This window comes from Somniosus microcephalus, chromosome 8, assembly GCF_052327205.1.
Source record: "Somniosus microcephalus isolate GS21.2 chromosome 8, FLI_Smic_1.0, whole genome shotgun sequence".
Lineage (NCBI taxonomy): Eukaryota > Metazoa > Chordata > Chondrichthyes > Squaliformes > Somniosidae > Somniosus > Somniosus microcephalus.
This window is the reverse complement of record NC_140994.1, coordinates 133,387,703-133,408,067: the sequence shown is the minus strand read 5'-3', so window position 1 is coordinate 133,408,067 and position 20,365 is coordinate 133,387,703. Positions and strand designations below refer to the sequence as shown.

Below are 20,365 nucleotides of genomic sequence, written 5' to 3'. Positions count from 1 at the left end.
CGTGCTTCAGGGTCTCCTGATCTTGTGCATATGAGGAATCAACTCTCAGCAGGTTCTAATAGCCACTTAAAACTGTCTTGTAACTGGACCGTCTGTCCCTGTACCATTGAGAGACTGTTGCATACCTGGAACTCTTGTCACTGGAGTCCTGAGACTGACCTGAAGCTGGAATTGCTGCTTGGGTTGTATAGAATCATGGAATAGCACAGCACAGTAGGAGGCCATTCGGCCCATCAAGTCTGCGCCGGCTCTTTCGTAGAGCAATCTAGTTGGTCCCACTTCTCTGTTCTTTCCCCATATCCCTACAATTTTTCCTCCTTCAAGTATTTATCCAATTCTTTTTTGAAGGCTACTATTGAATCTGTATCCACCACCCTACCGGACAGTGCATTCCAAATCTTAACCACTCGTTTTTTCTCGTTGCTTCTGGTTCTTTTGCCAATTACCTTAAATCTGTGCACTCTGATTATCGACCCTTCAACCATTGGAAATAGTTTCTCTTTATTTACTCTATCTAAACTTTTCATGATTTTAAACACCTCTATCAAATCTCCTCTTAGCATTCTCTGCTCTAAGGAAAACAACCCCAGCTTCTCCCGTCTATCCATGTAACTAATCCCTCATCACTGGAACTATTCCAGTAAATCTCTTCTGTACCCTCTCCAAAGCCTTCACATCCTTCCTAAAGTGTGATGCCCAGAATTGGACACAATATTCCAGCTGGGGTCAATCTAGTGTTTTATATCTGTTTAGCATAACTTCCTGGCTTTTGTACTTTATGCCTTTTATTTATAAAGCCCAGGATTCTATATGGTGTATTAGCTGTTTTGTTAACCTGCCCTGCCATCTTCAAAAATTTGTGCACAAACGCCCCCAGTGTGGACACTCTTGTGCCGTGCCTTCTGTTGCCGAAGCCCTAAGCTCTGGAATTCCCTGCCTAAACCTCTCTGTCTTGCTACCTCCCTTTAAGACGCTCCTTAAAACCTATATCTTTGACCAAGCTTTTGGTCACCTGCCCTAATTTATCCTTATGTGGCTCGGTGTCAAATTTTTTGTCTTAAAATACTCCTGTGCAGCACCTTGGGACGTTTTACTACGTTAAAGGTGCTATATAAATACTTGTTGTTGTTGTTGTGTTGCTTATGGGCCTAGTTGGAGCCCAGAAACACAGAAGCCAATTGGAAAGAAAGCAAGAACTTGCATTTATAAAGCGCCTTTTACAATCTCAGGACGTCCCAAAATACTTATGAAGTATCGTCACTGTCATAATGTAGGAAACATGGCAGCCAGTATGCACACAGCAAGATCCCACAAACAGCAATGTGATGATGACCAGATGATCTGTTTTAGTGATGTTGGTTGAGGGATAAGTATTGGCCAGGACACTGAGGACAACTCCCCTGCTCTTTCAAAATAGTGCTGTGGGATCTTTTACATTCACCTGAGAGAGCAGACGGGGCCTCGGTTTAACGTCCCTGTAGGATTAAAGAAGCCATTGTGTGTTAAATCAAGTCAGCAACAGGAAGATGGGCATCTATAAAGTACTTTATATAAAATGCAAACCTGTGTCCCTTTGAAGTGCCGCCAACTACTGTTGTTGGGGTCTGAGTGACTGTAATCAGCAACACTGACCTTCTTCAAACATCACTCGATCAAAGAACACTCCAACTCCATTTTGTTATCCCTGGAATGGAGCCATTTTTCAGCTTCTAAGTTATTTTTCTGCTTGTATATAAAACATAGTCATGAGCCAGTACGGAGCAAATTTCTGTGCATGGTTTACACATTTTTTGTGCTTTCAGTTTTATTGTTAAACTTGGTACCTAAATATTTAGCCAACTACTAACAGCTCTGTTGACTCTCTTACTAAATTGGTGTACGGCCTTTTTCAGGACCTTATTTCCCTTATAATTCTACCTTGACGATTGCAAAATAATTTCTTCATAATATACTCTGGCTGCTATTGTCCAGTAACTACTGGAGATTACAGTAACTTTCATTAATATAGTGTCTTTGTCCCATGGCACTTCAAATAAAATTACCATTGAACAAGTCTGACCAGGGATTGAGCTTTTATGATCATTTTAAATGTCTCCCACTTTCCTCTTCTTCTCCCCGTCAAATTTCTCCCTTTGTTCAAGGCATTGGCTCTTTGCTGGGGTACATTTCCCCAGAAGCTTACCAAGTGGCTTCCATTATGTTGCGGGGAGGGGTGGCGTGAGTGTTGGCCAGGGCTCACTGGATAATAATCAGAAATGGGAAGCCTGGCCAGTTTTCCCCTACCTATCTCGGGGTGTTGAGTTGAAACTTAGCCCTGCTACCACTGCCCTGCCTGGGATGACCTAACTCAACACAGACTGGGGATCAAATCTCTGATCTGAATAGCTCAGCTGCTCATTGCCGTGATGGCTCAGTGGATAGAGGCATTGAGCAATACAGTACAAAAAAGCCCCAGGTAGAACCCTTGGTCTATGCTGAGTTAGATCTTCATCAAGGACATGAATCTAGCATCAGGGACAGAGTAACTGAGCATTACATAGGATTATGTAGGATATACAGTACAGAAACAGACCATTCTGCCCAACCAGTCCATGCTACCATTTATACTCCACTCGAGCCTCCTCCCATCTTTCATCATCTAACTCTATCGGCATAACCCTCTATTCCCTTCTCCCTCATGCTTATCTAGCCTCCCCTTAAATGCACCTATACTATTCGCTTCAACCACTCCCTGTGGTAGCGCACTCCACATTTTCACCACTCTCTGGGTAAAGAAGTTTCTTCTGAATTCCCTATTTGATTCAGCACTTGGGCATGCATGAGCTGATCAAAGAGAGTCGGCATGGATTCGTGAAGGGTAGGTCATTGTAAAGCTTCCCCTTAAACAAAACCTCAGAGGAACATCTTGCTCCCCACTGCACAAGTTTGATATTTTCAATTTCTCATCGCAGCCATCTTTGTATCCACTCTTGTTCTTTGCAGTACCAGGTTGAAATAATCTCATTCTACTTGGAGCTCTGCTGACCTGTATCCCATTAGTCGCATTGCCATCATTGCTGAATAAACATGATGCCAACTCACGGCACCAGCTACTATCCATCTTGCCGGCCTTGTTCTTTCAACCTATGACTGTACAGCAGTATTTCACCTCTCTCTTTAACCAAACAATGACCTGCAACGATGTGTGCTGGGGAGACAGTTCATTAGGCATGGATCAATACCCTCTAATTGTCCCAAAGGAATTGTTCTGTCCCTGGTAACGATCTGTTCCAGTTCGTTGGGGTGAAAGGAGGCTGCGTGCACCTGCGAATAAATCCAGGATATTTCAGTTTGACTTGCTGTATATTCTTTTCCTCCCGAGAATGAGGGGCCCCACCTGAAATAATGAGCCTCTCATAAAGAAGGTGGAATGACACTAGTACCACAGGTGGCGACCTCAGTAGGCGAGCTTCACTTTATAATACCAAGTAAAAGGATCTATTTCATCAAAGCTAATTGTGCCACAAAATTCATGATGCTATACCTCCATTGCCATTAATCACGATCTAGTTACATAACTGTTAATCTATTGGATCAGCCAGAAGGGGAGGATCCACCAACTAGAACTATTTAGCATTATTCATGACACAAGAGTAATTTTTTTTCTTTTGCTGTTGGTTTTATTTTCTCCCTCCTGTCGTGCAGGTAAGATGGCTCCCCCGAGTTAAATCTTCTTCCTCGGCCTTTTTATAAAAAAAAAAGGCATTGTTCCCTCAGCGGAAGTCAGTTGAGGAGTTTGCAGTTTGTGCGCTGCCTTCCACAGCTGTGACGCTGGCGGGTGCTGAGCCAGGCCTCCGTGGTGAGGGTCAGTAAAATGAGTACCCAAACCAACGTCGAGCTTAGCTGCGTAGACTTCGGATCATGACCGTCAGTTTTTCTTCCTCCAGTTTTCGCTCATCCTTTCCTGAAGATGTTGTGGGGTGAAATTCAACTTCAGCGGGGGGGGCGCAAGACGGACGTTAGTGGATCATCCGCCTGTTCTAGTTGAAGTCGTTGGAAGGGAAAATCGGGTGAGGTGGCTGATCTGCTACCACCTGTTCTGCACCACCAACAAAGCTGAATTTCACCACTCCAACCGCCCCCCCCCCCCCCCCTTACCGGTCAATTCCTTGCTGCCGCACAACTCGGCAGGACTTGACTGGAGTTCCCAGTCCTGATTTCTATCCAGTTGAAACGTATGTAGGACTGAAGTTGAGACCAGGATCATGCTCTGATCCAGTGCCCTCAGCCGTTGAGCAGCCTGCCTGCACCCACTGTTGAGATCAGGCATAATTAACGGTTACTAGGGGGAGGCATCTCGAGACAACTGCCCCAGTGGAGCAACACTGCAGCAACAAATGCACCTTTTTTATATAAAACCCTTAACGTAGAAAAAGTACCAGGGTGCTTCACAGGAGCGTTATCAGACAAATTTGATACCGAGCCACAAAAGCCAATATTAGGACAGGACTTGGTCAAAGAGGTAGGTATTAAGGAGCGTCTTAAAAGAGGAGAGAGAGGTGGAGAGGTTTAGGGAGGGAATTCCAGAGCTTAGGGTCTAGGCAGCCGAAGGCTCAGCCGCCAATGGTGAGGCGAAGGAAATCGGAGATGCGAAGAGGCCAGAATTGGAGGAACGCAGAGTTCTCGGGTTGTAAAATTGTAGGTGTTGCTGGATCAGAAGCCAATGTAGGTCAGTGAGCACAGGGGTGATGGGTGAGCAGGACTTGGTGAGAGTTAGGCTACGGGTAGCGGAGGTTTGAATGAGCTGAAGTTTACAGAGGGTGGAAAATGGGCGGCCGTCCAGGTGGGCATTGGAATAGTTGCGTCTGGAGGTAACAAAAGCATGAGTAAATAAAGGGGGTGGTGTATTGTGTTACTGTATTGCTGTCCCCTGCAGCGGCAGGTATAAGAACAATGGACTTAGGGCAGCAGCCACTCTTCACAATGTTACTGAAGCAGTGTTCCATGATATCTTTTAAAAAAAAGCCTTTCTACACTGTCTCCTCCTGGACAGCCTCTAATGATTAGTTCATCAAAGTAAGGAGCGAGGGCGGGACTTGGGGAAACATTAGTAAGGAAACATGTTTATAATGATGATGGACACCCAGTTTCTTCCACAGGACAGTGCATCAAGCCAAGGCATCTGCTTTTGGGACACCAGGATTCAAGGCGTGTTTTGGCCTCCTGCTCCAGCAGCAGTTGCCTGGGGCTGCGGAGGATTGATTGGCTGTGAAAAAAGTTACCAAGTGAGCTTAGAGAAAGAAGTGTTGAAAACATGGGCGGGGCAGGGAAAGTACACACATACTAATATTGTTGACTCCACTGCCAGCACCATGTCAGGTAGGAATGAAAAGTACCCTGGTTTATACAGGTGTTATAATGTTGAGGGAATTTGGAACAGTTCAATGGAATATAATTTTTCTTTCTTTAAAAGTAGTTAAATGCACATAGTTTGTCTCTCTTAAACATACTAGGATTGGGTGGGGGTGGGTAATATCATTTGGAGGATCTTGTCCTGAAAGGAATATCCCTTCAGCCATGATGTGGAGAAAGAAATCTATGGCTCAGTTCCTCAGGACCACCTCGCCCTTTGGAGAATAAAAAATATTCTTGCAGGGAGCATTTTTCTTTGGCTGTAGAATGCCATTGGCACAGATAACTGACTCTTGGCTAATGCCATTCTTGTCAACTGCACTTGGCTTGTTGGTACATTGGTGATTTATGAGCTGCTGCTAGAACCACTCGACAACATTTCAACTCCACCTGTGCAAACCAGGGTACTTTCCATTCCTACCTGTCATGGTGATGGCAGCAGAGTCAACAATATCCGTGTATGTCTATTTCCCCCCCCCCCCCCCCCCGCCCCTCCCATGTTTTCAACACTTCTTTCTCTAAGCTCACTTGGTAACTTTTTTCACAACCAATCAATTAAGGTGGTCATGGAAAAAGACAAAGACGGCCCGGAAATCAGGGTTCTAAATTGGGGGAAGGCCGATTTTAATATGATAAGGCAGGATCTGGCCAAAGTGGACTGGGAGCAGCTGCTTATAGGAAAATCCACATCAAAACAGTGGGAGGCTTTCAGAAGGGAAATAGAGAGAGCACAACACCAACATGTTCCTGTAAAGGTCAAGGGTGGGACCAACAAGCAAAGGGAACCTTGGATGACAAAGGATATACAAAAATGCATTAGGAAAAAAAGGGGGGCTTTTGGCAGTTACAAAAGACGGTGGAAGCCCTAGAGGAGTATAAGAGGTGCAGGGGCATACTTAAAAAGGAAATTAGGAGGGCGAGGAGGGGCCATGAAATAACACTGGCGAGCAAAATAAAGGAAAATCCTAAGATGTTTTATAAGTATATTAAGGGCAAGAGGATAACCAGGGAAAGGGGAGGGCCCATTAGGGACCAAAGTGGCAAGCTGTGTGTAGAGCCAGATGAAGTAGGTGGGGTTTTAAATGAATTTTTTGCCTCAGTGTTCACTATGGAGAAAGACGATGTAGATATAGAAGTCGGGCAAGGGGACTGTGACATACTTGAACATATTAGCATCGAGAGGGAGGAGGTACTAGCGGTTTTAGCAGGCCAAAAAGTGGATAAATCCCCAGGCCCGGACGAGATGTATCCCAGGCTGTTGTGTGAGGCAAAGGAGGAGATTGCAGGGGCTCTGACACAAATTTTCAGAACCTCTCTGGCCACAGGGGATGTACCAGAGGACTGGAGAACAGCTAATGTAGTACCATTATTCAAGAAGGGTAGCAGGGATAAACCAGGGAATTACAGGCCAGTGAGCCTAACATCTGTGGTAGGGAAATTATTGGAAAAAATTCTGAGGGACAAAATTAGTCTCCACTTGGAGAGGCAAGGATTAATCGGGGATAGTCAGCATGGCTTTGTCAAGGGTAAATCATGTCTGACCAATCTGATTGAATTTTTCGAGGGGGTGACTAGGTGTGTGGATGAGGGAAATGCTGTGGATGTGGTTTACATGGACTTCAGTAAAGCTTTTGACAAGGTCCCGCATAGGAGACTGGTCAAGAAGGTAAGAGCCCATGGGATCCAGGGGGCCTTGGCGCGTTGGATCCTAAACTGGCTGAGTGGCAGGAGGCAGAGGGTGATGGTCGAAGGTTGCTTTTGTGACTGGAAGCCTGTGTCCAGTGGGGTACCTCAGGGATCGGTGCTGGGTCCCTTGCTGTTTGTGATCTACATTAATGATTTGGATGAGAATGTAAAGGGTATGATCAGTAAGTTCGCGGATGACACGAAAATTGGTGGGGTGGTAAATTGCGAGGAGGAAAGCCTCAGGCTACAGGACAATATTAACGGGTTGGTCAGATGGGCGGAAAAGTGGCAAATGGAATTTAACCCGGAAAAGTGCGAGGTGATGCATTTTGGACGGACAAATAAGGCAAGGGAATACACAATGAGTGGTAGGACCCTAGGAAGTACAGAGGGTCAGAGGGACCTTGGTGTACATGTACATAGATCCCTGAAGGCAGCGGAACAGGTAGATAAGGTGGTTAAAAAGGCTTATGGGATACTTGCCTTCATTAGCAGAGGCATAGAATATAAGAGCAGGGAGGTTATGATGGAGCTGTACAAAACGCTGGTGAGGCCACAGCTGGAGTACTGTGTGCAGTTCTGGTCGCCTCACTATAGGAAGGATGTGATTGCTTTGGAGAGGGTGCAGAGAAGATTCACCAGGATGTTACCTGGGATGGAGCGCCTCAGCTATGAAGAGAGACTGGACAGGCTGGGGTTGTTTTCCTTGGAGCAAAGAAGGCTGAGGGGGGACCTGATTGAGGTGTACAAAATGATGAGGGGCATAGATAGGGTAGATAAAGAGGAACTTTTCCCCTTAGTAGGGGAGTCAATAACAAGGGGGCACAGATTCAGGGTAAGGGGCAGGAGATTTAGGGGGGATTTGAGGAGGAACTTTTTCACCCAGAGGGTGGTTGGAAGCTGGAACTCACTGCCTGAAAGGGTGGTAGAGGCAGGAACCCTCACAACATTCAAGAAGCATTTGGATGAGCACTTGAAATGCCATTGCATACAAGGCTATGGACCAAATGCTGGAAAATGGGATTAGACTGGACAGGGAGGGATGGGCGGCGCAGACACGATGGGCCGAAGGGCCTCTTTCTGTGCTGTAAAACTCTATGACTCTATGACTCAATCCTCCGAGGCCCCAGGCAACTGCTGCTGGAGTAGGAGGCCAAAACACTCCTTGAATTCTGATGTCCAAAAAGCAGATGCCTTGGCTTGATGCACTGTCCTGTGGAAGAAGCTGGATGTCGACAAACACAGAAGCACAAAATGTCTTCTACATAGATAATATTTGAGCACGCTCCCTTCAAGTTGAGGGTGTAGCCTTGACTATCCGGGTTCTATGATACTTGAGGGACTAGGCTCTCTGCTTAGAAAGAATTTCCTCCACGAGCATTATATGAGAGCCTGGAATGGGAAATGACAATCAGTCCCATCAAGTCCACACACCATGGGCAAACCTACATTACTGTTGGGCCACATCCCACTTTAATCTCCTGAGGGAATGTTCTGCTTAAATAATCCCGCCCCCTCACCACCCCCCCCCCCCCCCCCCCCCCGCGCAAAAAAATATGATCGAGTGAAACTTCTCAGCATCTCTTCTATCACTTCCATTTTTCAAGCCTGTCCAGTTTCTTTACAATACTTCTATGGTCCCAGCAATGCACGAGCCATCGTATTCCATGGTGCATTTGACCACATGTGACCATTCACTCGCAACCCGAGGGGGGGGAGGAAGAGGAGATATTTACTTTGTGAACCATGTGTAGTAAAGCCTGTAAACCTATTTTTAAATTCATTTATGATTTCACTACATTTAGTGCACTGAGGAAATCCACTCCCCCTGCCCAATATTTATCCACATCTCTTCTGAAGGAGATAATTATTACAACTGTTAAACTATGGGAGTGACACACAATAGCTGATCATGTAAACACTCTACCTCAGTTTCTTCCCTAACTGATTCATATTATAAATTATTCCCATGCCTGGTGCCTTGATACAGTGGCACTGAGATGAAACCAATGGTTGCCAGGCAACAAATCTGTCTGCTGTGAGAGGACTCTGCTCGAACAATATACGTTGGATGCATGGTTTGAGGCCTGTGTTGAACAATGGGCAGAGTTTGCTCTTGACTGACTACGGGTGCCAATTACACTTTATAAGTAGAAAACCAGCCATGTTCCTGCGATTTTATTTTTTATTTTTTAAACTTTTGTTTTATTATTCCTCTCTCCTTTTCCGTTGTGACTTTGAATTCCACTCATCTGTCTCACCAGCTGTGCGGAGACGCAAAATTCATTTTTTCTTCTCTTTTCAGCCAGACTCATAAATCACAGGATCCAGAACTTAGCGATTTTCCCAAGAAACTGTCGGGAGCTAGCAGTACAAAATCTGACCCAGTTTAACAAGTGCTCCCATGCTCACGAAGCTCTGAAATGCTTTGGAGTTTGACACCAAAAGCAGCCTGCATTTGGTTCAACCGTTGAGGCAGTCACTTTAGCCAAGGGTGACAAGTTCACGATTTTGGGTGGGGCGGGGGGGGAATAAAGATGAATTATATGCTCCTCTCCCGAAGGCAGACTCTTGCTGGGGTATGCTTCCACGGATGTTACTAACCTTCCCAAGTGGATGTTCTATGTGTGAGCTTCGCCAGTGAATTTTGGAAGCTAGGCAGCAATTGCAGCTCAGCCCTACCTTATCTCGCTCTTTTCCCAGCAAGGGTTGCTGGATAGCAATCGGGAGTTTGGAACATAGATTGTCCTCTCACCCCACCCAGCCCATGGACAATAAGGCTGCCACCTCGGCTGCAATGAGCTAACCCAAGACAGGCCAAGGTTTGAACCTGGTCTATATAGCTAAAATAGCACGCTTACCAAATCGAGCAATCACTTCTTCTTTGATCCAGTTTTATTTTTTGGCTTTGAGTAATGCCAGATACCAAGCGAAGGCTCGTAAATGCAAAAACAGAAAATGTTTGATGCGCATAGCAAAGTCATTAGCATCTGGGAGCGAAGGATAGGTTAATCTGTTGGAAATGACCCTTCATCCGTAATACTATTTTTATAACCCTTCCCGGGGGGGTGCCTTTAATGTTTTTATATTGTTTCCTTGTAATTTGTGAACTTTAAATCTTGAAGCAGTTTTTTTTTATTGGTCTGGGGAAGAGTAGGGTTTGTTTTAACAGCTATGTGCTTAAGTCTTGAAATTGGCTCAAGGCTTCCATGATGGCTCGGCTAGTTGGTCAGCCAAAGAGGCCAAGAAAGTTGTCTGCTGACATTCTGTTTTGTGGTGAATTACCTGATCTTGAGAAGTCACAACACCAGGTTTTAGTCCAACAGCTTTATCTGAAATCACAAGCTTTCGGAGCGCTGCTCCTTCGTCAGGTGAAGTGAAGAGATGCATATAGACACAGCATATATAGTCACAGAACACTGCCAGATGATTACAGGTAATCTTTCTAACTGCCCTTTATCACACCTCAGCAGAGAGATAATCACAGCAATCAAAGGTGTGAATGGTGTCCAAACAGGTCAGTCAAGAAAACATTACATCAAAGAACAATGAGGTGGGGTCACAAGGGGTCAAATGTTGTAGATGCTGGGGTCTGTATGAAAAACAAAGAACAAGCAAAATACAATATAAAAAATATATATATATTTTTGCTGGAAATCAGCAGGTCCGGCCACATCTGTGTAGAGAGAACAAGCCAACGACGACTTGAGTCTGGATGACTCTACGTCGGGTGGGGTTACATGTAGCGTGACATGAACCCAAGATCCCGGTTGAGGCCGTCCTCCTGGTTGCGGAACTTGGCTATCAGTTTCTGCTCGACGATTTTGCGTTGTCGTGTGTCTCGAACGCCGCCTTGGAGAATGCTTACCCGAAGATCGGAGGCTGAATCTTACCTGATCTTGGTTAAGGTAGTGGGAGGGGTTCTAAGGTTGCCCCTTAGGCATGCTAAGGGTGCCCCTAGGGGAAGGGAAAAATTGGCACGGGTTGCTGCTATTGCTCATTACAAAACTTAGTGAGGACTGGATTGGGCTCACCAATGGTGCCCCACACAGCGAAATAATCTGCTGACATTCATTCTCCAAGTTGATTAGGGAAAGGAGTCAAAGGGTGAAAGGCACCCGTGAAATCTACGCCAATATGAGGGGTGGGGACTGTGGAAAATTGATAGAAGATGGGGAAGAAATGGTTTGTACCATAGATCATTGAAACAATCGAGCACGAGTGAGCGGTAGACTTGGGACAATTTGGGTACAAAGCATTTTCCTGGCTCCCTGTTAATTCATAAGAATCTACCGGGTGGTCCATCCGGCTTCATTCTTCTTCTTGTGTTTCGTAGCGGTTTGTTACAACGGAGTGGCTTGCTAGGCCATTTCAGAAGGCAGCTAAGAGTCAACCACATTGCTGTGGGTCTGGAGCCACATAGGCCAGACCGGGCAAGGACGCAGATTTCCTTCCCTCAAGGACATGAGTGAACCAGATGGGTTTTTACAACAATCCGATAGTTTCATGGTTACCATCGCTAGCTTTTTATTCCAGATTTATTTAAGTAACTGAATTTAAATTCCCCAGCTGTTGTGGTGGGATTTGAACTCGCGTCTCTGGGTCATTATTCCAGGCCTCTGGATTACTAGTCCAGTGACATTACCACGATGCTACCATTCCCATAATAGACTGATGAACAAGGTCAGAGAATGAGTCAGGGGACGACAAGTAGCAGAATGAATTGCTGGCTGGGTTCAGATCAGAAAGCAACGAATAGGCGTAAAGGGTAGCTATTCACTGGCAGAAGGTGTTCCACAAGGATCAGTGCTGGGACCAACTGATGTTCACAATTTATATTAATGAATTAGACTTTGGAATCAAAAACACAATTTCTAAATTTGTGGATGACACCAAATTGGGGGTGGGGGGGCGGGAGGGATAGTCAATACTGATGAGGACTGCAACAAATTACAGGAGGACATTAATAAACTTGGGCATATAATTGGCAAATGACGTTCAACACAGATAAATGTGAGGTATTACATTTTGGTAGGAAGAATAGGGAGGTCACTTGTCACTTGAAGGGTGCATGTCTAGGTGGGGTAGAGGAACAAAGGGATCTGAGTAGAAATACACAAATCACTATAAGTTGTGACACAGGTTAGCAAGGCCATAAAAAAAGCAAACCAAGCACTAGGGTATATTTCTGGAGGTATAGAATTGAAAAGGAGGGAAGTTGTGCTAAACCTGTATAAACCTTGATTAGACCACACTTGGAGTACTGTGTGCAATTCTGGTTGCTTTATTATAAAAAAGATATAGAGACACTGGAGAGGGTACAGAGAAGATTTACAAGGATAATACCAGAAATGCGAGGGTATACATATCAGGAAAGGATGAACAGGCTGGGTCTCTTTTCTCTTGGAAAAAAGGCGGCTGCAGGGTGACCTAATAGAGGTCTTTAAAATTATGAAAGGTTTTGATAGAGTGGATACAGAGAGAATGTTTCCACTTATGGAGAAGAGCATAACTAGAGGCCATCAATATAAGATAGTCACCAAGAAATCCAATAGGGAATTCAGAAGAAACTTCTTTACCCAAAGAGTGGTGAGAATGTGGAACTCATTACCAGAGAGAGTGGTTGAAGCGAATATTATAGATACATTTAAGGGGAGGCTAGACGAGCATATGAGGGAAAAAGGAACAGAGGGTTAAGCTGATAGATTTAGATGAGGAAAGACTGGAGGAGGCTCGTGTGGAGCATAAACGCCGCTATGGACTGGTTGGGCCGAATGGTCTATTTCTGTGCCGTATATCCTATATAAATGGATATTATGGACTTAAAGGATCACTATTCTCATTTTATTTTTTAAAAGTGAACCAGACTTGCATTTATTTAGCACCTTATCACATCTCTCAAATGTCTCAAAAGGCTTTGCACACGATGAATTGAAGTGCAGTGACTTGTTATAGGCAAACATGGCAGCCATTCTGTACAAACTGCAATGAGATAAATGACCAGCTAATCTGATTATCAGTATTGGTTTAGGAGGATTGTTATCCAGGACCCTGTAGGACTCCCTGCTTTTTTTCAAATGGATTTTAAGACCTATGAATTCAATGGTGCTGTGCCCCATTTACAAGAGTAAAACGGGCACCAAGGCTCCAATATGGTAGGTGACATGCGCACGATCATTCCGTGCCTTTGGTGCACCCCATGCCATATTGGTTAGGGCTGCTCAGTAGGCGTCCAAAGCCCAGGCCTGGGATGGTTGTTAGGCCTATTGAATATGCAAATCGGGGGCCTAGCACCTATTTGAGACTCCTTTGCCAAATTGGGCTGCGAATGACCACAGGATGGGCCGTGCATGTTGTGGTCAAGTTTCTTCAGGTGCTCCGGAGCCAAACCAGCTGTCCTTAAAAGGACCGCTGGAAGCTGCCACCCAACAGGTAAGTTTTTTGACTTACCTCATTGGTGAGCCTAGGAGGTGGAGGGGCGCTCGACCAGCTCTATATTAAAACCGCTGCCTGCCATTGCTCACCCCTTCCTGATTGCCCCCCCCCCCCCCCCGACTCTCCTGAGGCCCTCGGTCAGCATCTGAGCTGGCCGATCTTGCTGCCTCTGGCGCTGCGAATAGTGCCCGCAGCTCGCCCACACTCTCCTAATGAGGCTGGCAGTCCAATTTCTGCCTCATTAGGCTGATTGTGGCACACTACAATTCTTAGGCCTTAATGTCCAACTGAATCCCTGGAAAAAGGCAGACAGTTTAAAGTCTCAGTATGGATCGTTGGCGATTATCTTTTTATTTGATTACAAACATGTCACGTGATACATTGAAGCCCAACATCGTCGTACTGCTACGTGATGTCATCATGATAAAGATGACACAAACCCCTTCTCTCTTCACAAACAAATATAACAGGAAAGTTTGGCCAACACTCTCCTGGAATCTTTACTGGTGCCTGTCATCACTCAGTGCTTGGCTTTCCATTAACCATTAATCATTGCCATTTCCCTTCTGTCTGTACTAGCCTCAAACCATCTTTCTCGCGCTCTAAAATGAGCCTGTATAACAGCCGCAGCATGCTCCTGCTTTGTTTTGATTTTTTTCTTGCTTGGCGGAGTGTAGGATGTTCTGGGAAGTGGGAAGCTTACTCATTTTGGGCATTTGTGGTGGTGGGGGCAAAACAGGCGTTGGCGGTCAGCCGTCCGTTATACAACACCCCCCCCCCCCCCCCAAATCATCCCTTCCATTCATGTCGATGGAATTCACAATCGGATGAGGTGTGTATCGGGCGGTCAGTGCACTCCGGCCCGGTTTATACCCTCACCAAATTTGAGTTTCACCCCCTTAGTGTCAGCACCATGCACTCCCATATCATAAGTAACACTGAGAGTGGCACTGTTAAATGCCCTCCATGCCACTAGATGCCCTGTATCAAGAGAAAGGGTGAAAATTTGGGGGAAAAAGGGACTTGTCTATCAGCTTGAAATATCACTTTGTTTTGTTGTGTAACGCTTTTTCTTAGTGAGTGACGTTCACCGTGGTACGCGGTTCCTGGAGGGGTCTTGACAGTTAAATTCAGTATTGTTGTCGTCGTTTTTTAAAAAAAAAACAACCTCCCCCGTATCCACTCGTCTACCAACCTCCGAGTAGGTCAAGCCAGTGCAGCCCGAGAACATACCACAAACAATCTTCATGCTGCTCCCTGGTTGACTGCCAAGAGGTACTCAAATCTTGGCTTTTTTTTCCTCCCTCCCTCTCTTCACCTCCCCCCCGCCCCCCCCCACCCCCTCCCCTCGCTCGCAACCCTGGCCAAGACTGGAGTGCTGAGACCCCGAGGGCAGCCAGAGTGAGAATGTCCAGCTGCGTTTGCAGCCTATTCTCTGAGCCGCAAGTCTGAGCACACAACTTGTAGTGTTGCAACTGAGGAGCTGGCGCGAAGGAATTTGACTGAATCCGATTTAGTGTGACTGTTCCTTTCTGTGCAGCTCACAGTCCAGACCTGTCATAACATCCCCCCCCCCCCCCCCCCCCCCCAATTGCACACTCGGAATCAGAGCCAACATCTCCTGGTTTCTAGATTCCTCTGCGGTCCCTAGCAGAGCGACTAAGCAGCTACGGCTGGGAGTTCTCATGGCAGAGGTGCCCTATTATCGTTCAGACTGCTCGGTGTTGTGTTTGGCCTGCTGCAAGGGGGCAGCTTTAAACCTGGAGCTGCTTCAGTCTCTCTTAATGTCTCACATTTTGTTTGTCTTTAAAGTGGCTCGGGCAACTTAATCCATGCCAGTTAGACTGCTGACCTGAAATTAAAAGCCAAACCCATTCTGAAGGTTCCACACAACCCATCGGCCTCGAATGCTGGCTGATCTGCATTTGCAGCAATTTCTGTTTTCATTTCCTAATTCCGGCACTCACTCCGTTTCTTCTCTCAGCCTTATTGGTTCTGAACCTGTGTTCTCTCCTTTTAGGGAGCAAATTATAATTTTCTCCTCTCTGCATTCAGACTCGTGCTGGGGTACAGTTCTGCAGGTACCTTGCCTGAGTGAAACTGTCTTCATGTACAAGCCTGGGCAGCAAGCATTGGCAGGCTATTCCTGATGGTGGACGTCACACCAGTCCCCAATCTTGCCCTCGTATTAACACTTTCCAGCAGGGTTCGTGGTTCACGATCAGGAGTGAGAACCCTGACTGGGTGTCTCCGTCGTTTCAGTGAGGGGCCGATTGTTGTACCCCTGTTGCGAACCAGACTGAGAGCAGCATAGACAAGAGATCAAATCGGGCACCATGCTCTTTAACTGACCTTCATAGTTCAGGATCACACAACGCCAGGCATTTACCCACTGGGCCAATGGGCTGTCTTGACTTTAATGAGAAGATTGAACCAAATGGTTAGGACATCTGATCTGATTTTTCCATTGTCTGTTTATTGCTGCCTTTTCACTTACAGGGAAATGTGAACATATTGGGGGTCATTTTGACTTTGGCTGATGGTGTAAAATAGGCGGTATCGAATCAGCCACTCATTATACATCTCTCCCGTTTTCATTTCTATGTTTTATATTATCACCCAAAATCAAAATGACCCCCATTGTCACTTTAACATTGGTAAACACATTGAGCTGTAGGTTTCCTAATGGCCTAAATTACTTAAAATTTAGCACCTTGGGATTCTTCTTTCGACATTAAAGGCATGATATAAATGCACGATATAAATGCAAGTCTTTGTTAATAATTTCCCTTTACTTTTTTCCTTTGTGCCTCAGGCTGCCGAGTACAACATCTTTGAAGGGACGGAGTTGTGTGGAGCTCCTGTCGTCGTCATTAGTCAGGGGAAGATTGTGTTCGAAGAGGGAAACCTGCACGTCACTCCAGGAAATGGACGCTTTATCCCCTGCAAGCCGTTTTCAGACTACGTACACAAGCGTATCAAAGCACGGAAACAGGTACGGTGCCCACTGTCCGCGTGATCAGCTCTGGTTTGGCAACGTTTGAGTATTTCCCCGATTTACATCACTCCACCTTTGGTGGCCGTGCCTTCAGTTGCATAGGCCCTAGGCTCTTGCACTCCCTCCCTCCTAAACCTCTCTACCTCTCCTCCTTTTAAGTCGCTCCTTAAAACCTACATCTTTGACCAAGCTTTTAGTCCCCTGTTCTAATATCTCTTTACATGGCTCGGTGTCAGATTTTGTCTGATCATCGCTCCTATGAAGTGCCTGAGGACGTTTTTACTACATTAAGGGTGCTGCATAAATGCAAGTTGTTGTCACTAGGATTTAAGTAAAAGGTAATGGCCAGCACGTGAGGTTGTCACACTGCTTCCACTCTGAACTGTGGAGAAACCCAACAGGACAATGTTAGGCCTTGTCCATTCAGAACTCTAGGTGTGTCTGGAGTGAACAACTTCAACCTATTTGACATGAGGGTAAAGTGCTGGTCTTGGTAACGCCGGTAGTAATTTGGGTGATGAATTAAGTATATGACACACAAGCTCATTGCTCAGCATTGAAGTGCACTGGCTCAAGTGTAGTTTCTCCAGTGGTGACCACACAACTTCTGCCGTCTGGGAATTTCAACTGACATTGGTGGATTCTGCAAGCACCTGTAAAGCGTGTAAGATTCTTTTGTGTTCTGCTTTTCAGATTTCTGCAGGTAAACTCGCAGCTTTTAAAATTACACCTAGTAATTTTTTTAATTGATTTATATGGACTTGGGAACCAGCACCATTTTGCGATTTATGTGAGTCTTCTGAGAACTGACTCTCTTGCCTCTCTTGCAGCAGCACAAGGAGACAGCGGGGCTGAGTTTCCGGTGGTGGAACGCTATATTTGGGGCGGGTGGGGCAGGAGCAGAAACTGGGACAAGACCCATTGTGTGCGCGCGCGCGCTCCCTGCCCCTTTTTCCGCCTCTGGAAATTTGCCTGCGGTGCTGGACATGCAAATGACATCATGCCCATATTTACGTCTATGATAACATTAGGCGCAAGGGCACCCCTGATGTACATTTGCCAACTTTGGTTGGACAGCTACCTGGAGGTTTTATCGCATCAGCTCCCACCCTCAACTGCCCCGTCCCCACACGCCTGCCATTAGTTGTCCAAGGGGCAGCACGGTGGCATAGTGGTTAGCACTGTTGCCTCACAGCGCCAGGGACCCGGGTTCGAATCCGGCCTCGGGCGACTGTCTGTGTGGAGTTTGCACATTCTCCCCGTGTTTGCGTGGGTTTCCTCCGGGTGCTCCGGTTTCCTCCCACAGTCCAAAGATGTGCAGGTTAGGTTGATTGGCTATGATAAATTGACCCTTACTGTTAGGGGGATTAAATACGTGGGGTTACAGGATAGGGTGGGATATGTGTTGGTGTAGGGGTTACGGGGATCGGGTGGGATATGTGTCGGTGCAGGCTCGATGGGCCGAAATGGCCTCTATCTGCACTGTGGGGTTTCTGTGATTCTGTGATTTCTGTGATTCTGTGAACACATCTGTCCTCCTAGAGCACCTCCTCCCACGGCCAATTGGAAAGTAAACAGACTCTTCATTACCCAATTAGATGACTTTTGATGGTCAGTCAGACAGCCCCCCCACCCCCATCTCCAATATTTTTATAACTAATAAATGAAAGTGTTCAAAGAAAATGAAATAAATGTTTTTCACGCCTCTTATGATTTTTCTCCTGGGGTTTCTTGGAGCAGTATTTTGGAGATTAATCTTTAATTCCTGGAGCCTTCAAGACAATCCTGGAAGTTTGGCAACCCTTCCCTGATGTCCATCATTGCGGAGGGTTCTGAGAGGCCGCTAAGTTGTGTAAGGCCGAGGGTTCCCCACCTCACTCGATTGCAGAGCCTACTGTGGGGGTGGGGGGCGGTGCGGGAAAAGGAAGGTCACTAACTTTTTTGGGGTCCCTTCAGACTGGGCCACTAATGTTGCAGCCGCACCTTAATTTCCTGAGGCAGGCCGCTGCAGTTGCCCTGACAATGACCTTATGTAAATAATTAAATCAATTTAATTAGTGTTGGCCTTAGTCGACTTTTGAGATGCAGTCACTTTTCTTACGTAGGCAAACATAGCAGCCGTTTGCTGTTAATGATGAAAAACCTGTTTTTATTTTGAGGGGGTTGTTGGTGGAGGGAAGAATGTTGGTCGGGACACCAGGAGAACTCCCTGCTTTTCATGGGATCTTTAACGGCGCCTCAGTTTAACATCTCCTTTGAAAGACGGTGTTGCACTCCCTCAGTACTGCACTGCAGTGTCGAACCTGGAGAATATGGGTTAGAATTTCTGCGTTTACTCCTGAGCATCCAGGGTAAACTTTAGCAGAAGATCCGCAGAAAACCAGGCACAACGGCCATTTTCCGGGGTCTCCACGGACTGGAGGGAGAATCCTCCTGAAAATGAATGGCATGTGTGCTCAAATCCTGGAGTGGGACTTGAACCTCCTGACTCGGAGGTGACCGTGCTACCACTGAGCCACAGCACTGCTGATTCAATTGAGTTGCAGATCCTTCGAAAATAGGAATGCACCGTGCTATAAACCTGGTAAATTCATTTTAATCTGCTTCAACTGAGTAGAGTCTTGGGGGAAGAAAGGACAGTTACTGACTGACGACATTTCCTTTTAAATTGTACCTAAAGGAGGACAACCAGACTTCCTGGGCCACCTGATAGCTCAATTGGTTACGAGCTCAGGTCCCAAGCATCAGATCATGAATTTGCATGTCAGGCTTGCGAGCCATTCCCATCAGTCTGCCTCTGAATCAGCTCCGCCTGGTGTGCCTGCCAGATCTGACTTGCATTTCTTGAATAATTCCCCCTGTTCAAACGTCAAGAAGGGATTATGAGAATGATGGACAGTACAAGAGATGGCAAAAGCCAATTTTTACTGCTCTAATCCTCTGCCTCCCCCAGTGTAATTCTGAAGTGCAGCTGACTGCGAGTATGAAGGAAGTCTTCAGTGCGTGTGTCTCGCTCTCTCACTTTCACTCCCCTTCCCCCGTACTGTCAGGTTCCACACATCCCAAGATCTCGAGTGTTTGTGCAAGAGCTCATGAAAGATAAACAATGTCAAAAAGAATAACCAGCACAAGGGCCCGTGTCTAAAACAGGACGAGGTCCCCAAATGCCTGCTCGCTTGTTCATCGGTTAATTCCAGTTGCTGACGGAGGTTGTTTTGGCTGTAACTTTGTTCAGAAAATCATTTCTAACCCTTTCAATTACTGGGGCTTCTGTCATGCGCATTAGCTAAAGTGACTGAAAATTTCCAAAGGCGGGTTTTCTTTTTGAAACCTTTATGGACAAATGAACAACTAAATGTTTCATAATTCAGTAGTGAAGTTTGTTTTACTTATCTTTACTTGCGGGCAGCCACAGGGTCTGCCTCTCCCCTACAGAAAGTACAGGGCTTTCCGCTCCCCTACAATAAGTACAGAGCCTGATTCTCCCCTACAGTATGTAAAGGGCCTGATTCTCCCCTACAATAAGTACAGAGCCTGATTCTCCCCTACAGTATGTGAAGGGCCTGATTCTCCCCTACAGTATGTGAAGGGCCTGATTCTCCCCTACAGTATGTGAAGGGCCTGATTCTCCCCTACAGTATGTGAAGGGCCTGATTCTCCCCTACAGTATGTGAAGGGCCTGATTCTCCCCTACAGTATGTGAAGGGCCTGATTCTCCCCGACAGTATGTGAAGGGCCTGATTCTCCCCTACAGTATGTGAAGGGCCTGATTCTCCCCTACAGTATGTGAAGGGCCTGATTCTCCCCTACAGTATGTGAAGGGCCTGATTCTCCCCTACAGTATGTGAAGGGCCT

The 20,365-nt window shown here is 46.2% G+C and overlaps 1 protein-coding gene across 3 annotated transcripts in view; it reads left to right on the top strand.

Moving 5' to 3' along the window:
• Window positions 1–20,365, top strand: part of LOC147113805 (dihydropyrimidinase-related protein 3-like) — a 485,445-nt gene that overhangs the window by 414,024 nt on the left and 51,056 nt on the right. For all 3 annotated transcript variants that reach the window (XM_085995141.1, XM_085995142.1, XM_085995143.1), the window contains exon 12: window positions 16,328–16,507. In XM_085995141.1, the coding sequence (XP_085851267.1) occupies window positions 16,328–16,507 (180 nt within the window). The remainder of the gene's footprint in view (window positions 1–16,327; window positions 16,508–20,365) is intronic.